Source organism: Sinocyclocheilus rhinocerous, unplaced genomic scaffold (genome assembly GCF_001515625.1).
Source record: "Sinocyclocheilus rhinocerous isolate Xijiao unplaced genomic scaffold, SAMN03320098_v1.1 scaffold206, whole genome shotgun sequence".
Classification (NCBI taxonomy): Eukaryota; Metazoa; Chordata; class Actinopteri; order Cypriniformes; family Cyprinidae; genus Sinocyclocheilus; species Sinocyclocheilus rhinocerous.
This window is the reverse complement of record NW_015647488.1, coordinates 1,298,494-1,308,273: the sequence shown is the minus strand read 5'-3', so window position 1 is coordinate 1,308,273 and position 9,780 is coordinate 1,298,494. Positions and strand designations below refer to the sequence as shown.

At 39.6% G+C, this 9,780-nt stretch overlaps 2 protein-coding genes across 3 annotated transcripts in view; both read right to left on the bottom strand.

The window, feature by feature from the left end:
- LOC107709295 (transcription factor E2F3-like) overlaps nt 1–6,111 on the bottom strand; it is a 13,668-nt gene extending 7,557 nt beyond the window's left edge. The window contains exons 1-5 of the mRNA XM_016513761.1: nt 5,631–6,111; nt 2,489–2,591; nt 2,115–2,334; nt 1,816–1,983; nt 1,577–1,691 (exon numbers count right to left, since the gene is read on the bottom strand). Of these exons, the coding sequence (XP_016369247.1) occupies nt 1,577–1,691; nt 1,816–1,983; nt 2,115–2,334; nt 2,489–2,591; nt 5,631–5,888 (864 nt within the window). The 5' untranslated portion in view covers nt 5,889–6,111. The remainder of the gene's footprint in view (nt 1–1,576; nt 1,692–1,815; nt 1,984–2,114; nt 2,335–2,488; nt 2,592–5,630) is intronic.
- A 1,033-nt stretch (nt 6,112–7,144) lies between these two features.
- Nucleotides 7,145–9,780, bottom strand: part of LOC107709292 (serum response factor-binding protein 1-like) — a 12,988-nt gene continuing 10,352 nt past the window's right edge. For both annotated transcript variants that reach the window (XM_016513755.1, XM_016513754.1), the window contains exon 4: nt 7,145–9,132. In XM_016513755.1, the coding sequence (XP_016369241.1) occupies nt 7,624–9,132 (1,509 nt within the window). In that variant the 3' untranslated portion in view covers nt 7,145–7,623. The remainder of the gene's footprint in view (nt 9,133–9,780) is intronic.

Sequence of the window (9,780 nt, the reverse complement as noted above, 5' to 3'; positions counted from 1 at the left end):
TTCAGCAGGCACGATTATAATGGTATAACTACTTTTACAGAATTAACTTAATTTCACAGAAAATATTTGTTTATTTTTTATAAATGAACTGTATTTCTTAAGTCAATTATTCAAGTATTACATATGTTACATAGGCTGATTTATTCATTTTAAGTATTTGGGATTTTAAGAGCAAGTGGAAAATGTCTTGAATTTTTCATTTCATCCAAGTGAAATTAGCAAGCAGTTAGACTGAATTTACATTCGTTTTAAACGCGGAGCCAGGCGCGAGTCGACACAGGTTGCGCGCGTGCGTCAAGCCTCATCCATACTGCCAGATGCGCTCGTGAAGACTTGCGGTGCGGAGCCGGGTGCGAGTATGAACGAGCATTACGAGTCAGGCTGCGTGAGTGCGGCAAGCATGAACGGCTCGTCCGTGACGCGGGATTCGCGCCGCGTGGGGCAGAGAGGAGCGAGTATGAGAAGCATTCACAGACACAGGCTGTGTGTGCGCTCTTCTGAATTGGGAATAGCGAACATGCATCATAAACTTATTTCAAATTAATCTGTTGGGGAGATAAAATGTGTAAGATAACGTTCACGTACTAACAAAAACATCTAAGAATGTATCTTTTATTCGCCAGTACTGAAAACAGAACCGATACGGGAGCTTTTGATATGCGCTGTGACGCAGCTCTTGGAAATTACCTTTTTTGTTCGTTGTCTGTCATTTCGAAGCTTAAATTGCAGATGTTTTTCTTTAGTTTTAATTTGCCTAACTATCGATCTGACCCAGTAGACGCAAGGCTCAAGGCTGGCAGTCATGCATATGCTCTGGAACAGAGTAATATCGCGTCCATATCGCAGGCTTTGCGATTAGGAAATCGCAACGTCTCAAATCGCGATTTCGATTCGATTTCGATTAATCGCACAGCCCTACCCGCGAGACACAACAAAAACACAGCTCCGATCACACCGTCCTCCATCCTCCTGTTGTTAATGTTGTTCTTCTTTGTTTCTGCTGTCGACCGGCTTACGTCACTTCTTAGTATACACTCTCGGTGCGAATGCAACCCTTTAAATGGTACTGGGAAATAGTTCGCGCAAAATCGTCCCAGTACTTTAGTACTGTACATTTAGTTCTGGAACTAAAGCGGTGCAAAAGGCCCTATAAAGTACTTTTGCTTTCTTGCAACTACAACAGTAGAACAGGTGCGAGCAAGACCACGGTTTTTCCCAGGGAAAGCAAGAACTGATAAAATATAACCGTGTACCTTGAATGCAATGCAAGTTCCTTTGGAGAAAAGCATCTACCAAATGCATAAATGTAAATGAAAGAATATGGGGGACGTTTATGGTGTTCCTTCTAAAGTTTGTGACACTTAAATTAGTGCACTAAATGGACATTTATACGGCTGTTGTTAAACACATTCATTTTGTTGTAGCATTTAAAATGGATTACCAACAAGGCTTTTGAGAAGTTGTCGAATATATACAACATGCTATATACGGTAAGATTTCAAACAGTCCTCGACTTGTTTCGTTCTCGGTGTGAAAAGGCCTTTACATGCATAAATTCAAACTTAAAATTATTTACCTCCTTTGGGTCAGGCACCTCCAACTTCGTTTCCGATGGTGCTTTAACCGCTATGACGGTTTGGTCTTTTAGGCTCTTTATTCTTTGGATGTCCTGATAGGTCACATAGGCATATGTGAGAAAGGTTAAGGACAGGGAACAGGGAATTACTTCCATTCCTTTTAGTGCTCTCATTTTCTGGTCTTCAGTGACCATTACACACTTGAGAAATCACAGCTGACTGCTAGAGTAAAGGATATTGCTGACTGTGGATCTCCTCAGTCATCTGCTGGACGTTTCGTGTGCAGGTCTGAATGAGCTCATCCAGCCATCTCTCCTCCTGAGTGAGCGCCAGCATCTCTCTGGCCAGGCTGTGACTCGGCATGGCTGGAGATGGAAGCCCACCCTCTGACGGCAGACTGGAGCCCCTGCAAACACCGCGGCAGAAGTCAATGCTTAAAACGCTACAAATCAAAAGGTGCTACTAGGAGCTCAAATCTACTAAACGTCCAAAAGAATCAGCGGTGCTTAATGCAAACCACACTTTTAAGTAACCCACAGCCATTGTATGTTGTTCTTTGACTTCTTCTTGATGAGGCGCACCCCCTCCAGCACGTTGGTGATGTCATACAGACGTCTCTTCTGGACGTTGAGCACAATGGCAGCTTTATTGAGATCCAGCACTCCATCGGTGGACTGCGCCAGGAGCTGACAGAACTTTTTAGTCAAGAACCCCAAGGATGTGTCGTATCGGGTCTTCTCCGGTGGGGTTTTGGGAGCTGAAATGTAAGAGGTCGTTCAATCATTCATAACTCTGCAGCAGAAGGAAGGAGGGCTGGTTGGTGATGTAATTAGATGGTATAACTTAATATAGGTGGCTCTACACACTTATCACATCAGCAAAACCGTGGAATGACGGAACTAACGTAATACCTTTGGGGACCTTCAGTTTAAGAGCTCCTTTGCGACTCCGAAGGGATTTAGCTGGCTCGCTGTATTGGTGGTCTGTGATGTCCAGCTCCAGCCTCCTTTTAGCCTGTGTGAAGAAAATATGAAAGGTGGCCACTGAACCCTTTTAGTCATACACAGGTTTGTGTGAGAATCTTTCAGGGTTATTTGATCACATAATAAAAGAACTACACAATTCAAAAGCACAGAAATGCTAAAAATTCCTCATTTTAAGAACAGACTGTGTGCATTATTCATTGCAAATACTGAATCCATCACTTACGTTATTTGGAACAGTTGGCAAAATTATTGGGTAATAAATCACAAAATATGCCAATATATTGTCTGTGGCCATTAAAAAGTACTTTCTTTTTAAGCTCCTAGAAGTGCATTTTTTTTTTGGTTTTTTTAGCAAATTCTACAGGATTCATCTCGCATAAAAAGCAGATGTTAGTTTTACCTAATAATACAACACTTGAAGTCAACAAACTAAGACCAGGGGGAAGCAAAATGGCAGTCCTCGATTACCAAAGCCTTAAAGGGTTAGATCACACCAAAATTCTGTCATTAATTACTCACCCTCATGTCGTTTCAAACCCATAAGACCTTCGTTCATCTTCGGAACACAAATTAAGATATTTTTGATGGAATCTGAGAGCTGACGCAACTGAAATGTTCCCAAGTCCAGAGACGTAGCAAGGAGATCTGTAAAATAATCCATGTGACATCAGGGGTTCAACCGTAATATTACGAAGCTACAAGAATACTTTGTGCGCAAAAAAACAAACAAAAAAAAAACCACTTTATTCAACAATTCGTCTCCTCCGCGTCACATTGTAGCGCCATTTTGGAGAGTATCAGCTGGACGTAAACAACATACATCGCCGTGGCTCAGGCGAGTCACGACCCGCTCACCTACGCGAGGACATTCGTGCTGCTCGCTCTCGCCAGCTCCCTGGCCGGCGTGAACCACTGATGTCACATGGATTATTTTACCGATCTCCTTGCTACGTCTCTGGACTTGGGAACATTTCAGTTGTATTGCGGTCTATTGGAGGGTCAGACAGCTCTCAGATCCAATTAAAAATATCTTAATTTGTGTTCCGAAGATGAACGAAGGTCTTACGGGTTTGAAACGACATGAGGGTGAGTTATTAATGACAGAATTTTCATTTTTGGGTGAACTATCCCTTTAAACTCAGTGACCACTGAGAAACGTACAGTACCACTGACCCTGAGATAATTATATATGTAGTCGAGATCTATTTTTTGCGTTTTGCATGTTGCAAAAATACTGCTGTCATCATTACATGTTAAATAGGAAATACAGTTTGATGTCATAAGAAGCACACTTTTAAAGTGCTGCACAAAAGCATACACGCATTGCAACTTGTTTAAATGTATAGATGAAATGCATATTTTGTAGTTTAGGGGGTAAAAAAAAAAAGAAAAAAAAGAACTTAATTACTTTAAAAATGGTTTGATCTTAAAATCAGATTTGCTGAATTTAAGGCACTACATGTTAAGTTATAGCTTGACATGTCTCTATACAAAGGAGACAATAGATTCATTACGTGGTAAACTTATACATTTTGTATAGAAGAAAAAATTCCCACAAACAAATTGTAAGCCTAAATTCCATATTTTTAAACAAAAAAAAGTCTCTATTAACTTTTTTTATATCAATACAGTTTGATGTCATAAGAAGCACACTTTTAAAGTGCTGCACAAAAGCATACACGCATTGCAACTTGTTTAAATGTATAGATAAAATGCATATTTTGTAGTTTAGGCGGTAAAAAAAAAAGAAAAAAAAGAACTTAATTACTTTAAAAATGGTTTGATCTTAAAATCAGATTTGCTGAATTTAAGGCACTACATGTTAAGTTATAGCTTGACATGTCTCTATACAAAGGAGACAATAGATTCATTACGTGGTAAACTTATACATTTTGTATAGAAGAAAAAATACCCACAAACAAATTGTAAGCCTAAATTCCATATTTTTAAACAAAAAAAAGTCTCTATTAACTTTTTTTTATATCAGCATTACATTAACAATAGAAGGCTGCTAGTTGTATATTTAGCCTCACACTTTTATGGTTTTATGATTAAGGTTCACAATAAAATTGAGTTAATCTTATATGATATTTTATTAGTTTTATTGTTGTTCCTTCATTCACCTTTATCTCCTTTTCCCCATCTTTTTTCACTTGCAATTCCCTTCAGTTTTGCATAAGTCGTTTTTAAATTGAAAACAACTAAATTTAAGTCAGAAGAAGATGTAACGTTAATTGCTGTATTGTTTCACGTCCTGAAACCTATAAAACAAAACAAAAGTTTGATCTCTTGATGAACCGTTTGAATTGGGATAATATGAACCCCATCGACCTCGCGTATGTCAAATTATTCAGTAAACAGATGCCAGTCAGGAGTTTTTGCAGTAAATAACGATTTAAAAAAAATCTAGTTAGCAAAGCATTTGGCTTAGCACAGAGTCCGCGAGCTCAGAAATGACACCATCCCCCATCCTGAGACAACAAGCCCAGGCCTAGACTCCACTTAATTCAACTCTTTGACTCTTAAGACTTATTAGACCATATCTAGTGGATATTGCATTATATATTGTCTTTATGAGATCTATATAAAGCGATTTGCAGCAGCTGCCCTCGAGCTTTCGAAGAAAACTTTAAAAGGCGTGTAACTGGAAAACCAACCGAGTTACAAACATTACACTATTGTAATTTTAAGTTAAAAACAACAACAATGCATTACATCTTGTCTGATACACTTACGTTAGTAATGTCTAATACGGTTAAATCGTAAAAACAGCAGTGACTACGTTGCGGAAATGTGCATGGGTCTGTTTGTTGTAAACAATCATCATGCGTCATTATGCATTTTTGGGGGACATTCAATAAAGGTCTTAATGAGTTAAGTATCTAAAACGTGCCGATTAGTTTTGCACAATAAACCTGCCTACTCCAGACACTGAATGCAAATAAAGCAGCTCCAGCAGTAGCCATGATGACAGCAGAAGTAGGCTAAGTGGACTTAGCCTAACGCCTTAACATCAACAGGATTGAATGGGCAACACTTTAAACACCGAATTAAAGCGGACACTTACCGGTGGTCGTCCTAGTGTGGGTCGCAGTCCTGTCCCATGTGTCGCTCCTTGTAGAGGAGTTGTGTACAAACTGTCAGCAGAAGCCTCGGGCACACAGACATTATTAGTGGACGGCGGTGTGTTTATTTGTAAACGGGCTGCATTGGAATAAGATGCACACCGTCGATCGGAAACCGCGCTAAAAACACCGTGTTGTTCACCTCTAACAACCCCTGTTAACATTACTTGTCCTGGGACCGAGGAACCCCCCTTTCTCATGATCCTCAGAGGCGCAGGTTCCCTTTGTCCCACTTGTGCTTTGAGGCTCGTTTTCTATCAAATCCGAGCGAGAGGATATAAAATAATCATAAATGATGAAAGCACACAGTGTTAGGAATGCATCGCTGTAATATGAGTGAAATTGCTAACGCCTAAGACACCCGATGTAAGCGATTAAAATGCGATGCAAACTCCCTCTCGCTAGAACGAAAAATGGCTCCAGGAAGCGGACAATGAAGTAGGGGATGAGGTTTACGCGCGCGAAAGGTACTCCCGCGAAACTCAGATTTCCCGGGAAATATTTAAAACGGATTTGCATGTGCGAAATCATTCGCCAGCACCGATCTGTTTTCCGCCCTCAAGTGCTGACGTGTAGGTATATTGGAGCCAATGAAAACGCACGATGGCGGATTGTTTTTTTTTTTGTTTTTTTTTTTAAGTACACCAGTTTGTCCTCTAGAGCCCGCTAGATATCCGACACATTCTGACTGCACTTGATAGTAAGCGATTAAAATGCGATGCAAACTCCCTCTCGCTAGAACGAAAAATGGCTCCAGGAAGCGGACAATGAAGTAGGGGATGAGGTTTACGCGCGCGAAAGGTACTCCCGCGAAACTCAGATTTCCCGGGAAATATTTAAAACGGATTTGCATGTGCGAAATCATTCGCCAGCACCGATCTGTTTTCCGCCCTCAAGTGCTGACGTGTAGGTATATTGGAGCCAATGAAAACGCACGATGGCGGATTGTTTTTTTTTTTGTTTTTTTTTTAAGTACACCAGTTTGTCCTCTAGAGCCCGCTAGATATCCGACACAGTCTGACTGCACTTGATAGGTTATTTTAAAACTGGAAAATAAGCCTAAATTTAGTAGATGTTTTAATATTAATTCTAAAAGAAAGATGCACGATACACGTAATTAAGCATTAAGCAAAAAGTACACAAATCCAAATAAAAATAAACATGTTTAAAACATTAAAATAAGTTTAACAATAGCATCTGAGTGTTAGTTATCCATAGCTAAAAATAAACAAAAATAAATATATTTTATTTTGGTTACTTGCCAAGGCAACATTTCTAGTATTCAAATTACTAAAACTAAAACAAAAATAAAAACTAAACCGACAATTTAAATGTAAAATAGACATATTTAATACACAACTAAATTACTATTAATTCAACTTTAAAATAAAAAAGGAAAACATATATAAACTAATTCAAAAGTATCATTAAATACTATAAAATAATTTAAACAATACTAAAATTACACTGAGAGGCACTTTATTTCAAATCTTCTTTCCACCACTCAGGATTATAATATGGGCAGATAATCTGTGTGTACAGTTTTAGAAAACCTTAAAACTTGCCTACAGAAGAAAAAAATGTATTACAACTTCTGAAATACAAATTGGCCATACTGTAGGGTTAACACTACTCAGTACATGGAAATCTTAAGTTGTACAGTTGAAACAATTAAACTGTGTGGGGGGAAAAGCTGTGTAACAATTAATACAAAAAAATAAAAAAACACCTTTTCCACAGTTTTATCTATGAGATATATATATATTAGACGCGACAGGAAATTCACATTGGCTTTGAACATTGCAAGGAAACAAAGAACAACTGTGTTTTACATCTGTGTTTTAATACAAATTCACAGTAAATAGTTTCACAGGAAGATTTTTTTTTGTGTGTTTTAAAATATAAATGCATCAAATGAATTTGAGCAGATTCTTCTTAATCATCATCATCAAATCTGATCTTTTTCCCTTGGAACGCTGTGATTTGTGCCTGCTGTTCTTTTCTCTTTCTGCTAGCCTCCCAAGAGGGATGAAGGGACTGCTGGGGTGGGTCTGACATCCTGCCAGGTGGACCTCTAGGAATCCGGTTCTGCTCAAACTCTGGCCTTCCCCTCCCTGCCCCCGAAGGTCCTGCTTGCCTTTGTCCAGCAACTTTAAAAGTCTGTCTGTTGGGATTGAATGGACCCGTCCTCCTGTCAGCGCCAAGGTCTTGGCCTTTATATTGAGCTGCTTTCATCCTACCCTCAGGACCTTTCCTCTGGTTCTGGAATCGAGAAGGTCTTGTGCCGTCATCGCGAGAGCCAAACTTTGCTTTCTGAGAGGACAGGCTAGATTTGGACAACGCTGAGCAAAAGACAGACTGTAATTTGCCAAGGTTTGTCTCATGAGGTTTGCTGGTGGCCTCCTTGTCAGTTTTTTGAAGCTCACTCTTTTTCTCCTCGACTTTCCCTTGGTTACTTTTCCGTTTCTTGAATTTGCTAACTTTGCCCAGAAAGAAGTCATCATCATCACTCTCTTCAGACTGAGACGACTGCTTATGGAAACGTTCCTCTGTGCTGTCGTCGAAATATTCCTTCTCTTCCTCCTCATCTGATAAATCACTCTCTTCATCGTGCTTTTCTACCTCAGCCCTCTTGGTCTCAGGTAGGTCTTTTTTCTTTTGTGGCTTTAAGGTGGTCTCAGTTTCTTTGCTTGCTTTACCAGCATTCTTCTTGCTTACAGTTGAAGACTTTTCAGAAGAACTTTGGACATTTAGAGCTGTGGCCTCTGCTTTCTGTGATTTAATTTCGACCCTTTTGGATTTTTCTGAAGATGTTGTGATGATCTTGGATGGTGGCACCTTTACAAGATCAGAGTCTGTACTTTCTGTGAGCTCTGCAACACTAGACTTATGGATCTCAGTGATAGGACTGTTCAATTTTTCCTCTGCCACATCACCATCCTCCTCACGGTCATCACTGTTGTGGTCATCCTCTGGTTCCTCGTCTTCCTCATGTTCCTCCTCCGGTTCCTCATCTTCATTCTTGGACTGCACCATATCCAGTCTGTCAGTCTTTTTCTGCTCAGCTTCAGCAGCCTTTGCTTTTTCTTCTTTGACCTTCTGGTGCTTGTTGATGAAGCGGGAATGTGTGGCGATATGTGCAATGGCTCTGTCCACTGGGCTTGCCTGAGGGTCCTGCAAAATCTTATCAAAGTTAATATTCTCCTCAAGTGCAGTCATGGTCACCTGATCTAGTTTAAGGCTCCTTAAAGCCTTGATTTCTTTCATGATTTCTGCTGCTCTTTCTTGGCTTTCTTTCACCTCCGATTCCTGACCTTTCGTCTTCTTCTTCTTCAGAGCAGCCACTTGCTCTGCCATTTTACTGATGATCAGCACCCTCGTCCTCTTCACTTCCTTCCTCATCCTGATCACCTCCTCTGGGATGGCCACGGTTTCAGATGATTCCTGTAAGAGGCATTTATTTCAGAATAACCTTCATGTAAAGAGTACTTTAGTGTAATACTGTTTACAGCAAGAGTGAATAAAAGCATGAATTTCAATGGAATAATTCATCTATAAAGGAACATTCTTTCATTATTTACTCATCTTCATTCCAAACTGTATTCTGTTGTTTTCCAGTTGAACACAAAATTTAATTTCTGAAGTATGTACCTCAGTTTTGGGGTCACGGTTCTGTATGATTTCAGTACAGCAGAGAGAATCTGTCCTGTTTTTGTTTTTTTTTATAAAGAGAAGCTGCAAAACTTTTATTGTGAAGGTTCTCATCTGCACTGTGAATTCAATTAAACTGCATCATAATAATCGTTTAACCTTAAAGGGCTAGTTCACCCAAAAATGAAAATTTGATGTTTATCTGCTTACCCCCAGGGCATCCAAGATGTAGGTAACTTTGTTTCTTCAGTAGAACACATATGATGATTTTTAAGTCCAACCATTGCAGTCTATCAGTCTTATAATGCATGGCAATGGTAACAAAATCTATGAGAGTAAAAAAAACATGCACAGACAAATCCAAATTAAACCCTGCGGCTCGTGACGATACATTGATGTGTAAAGACACAAAACGATCGGTCTGTGCAAGAAACTGAACAG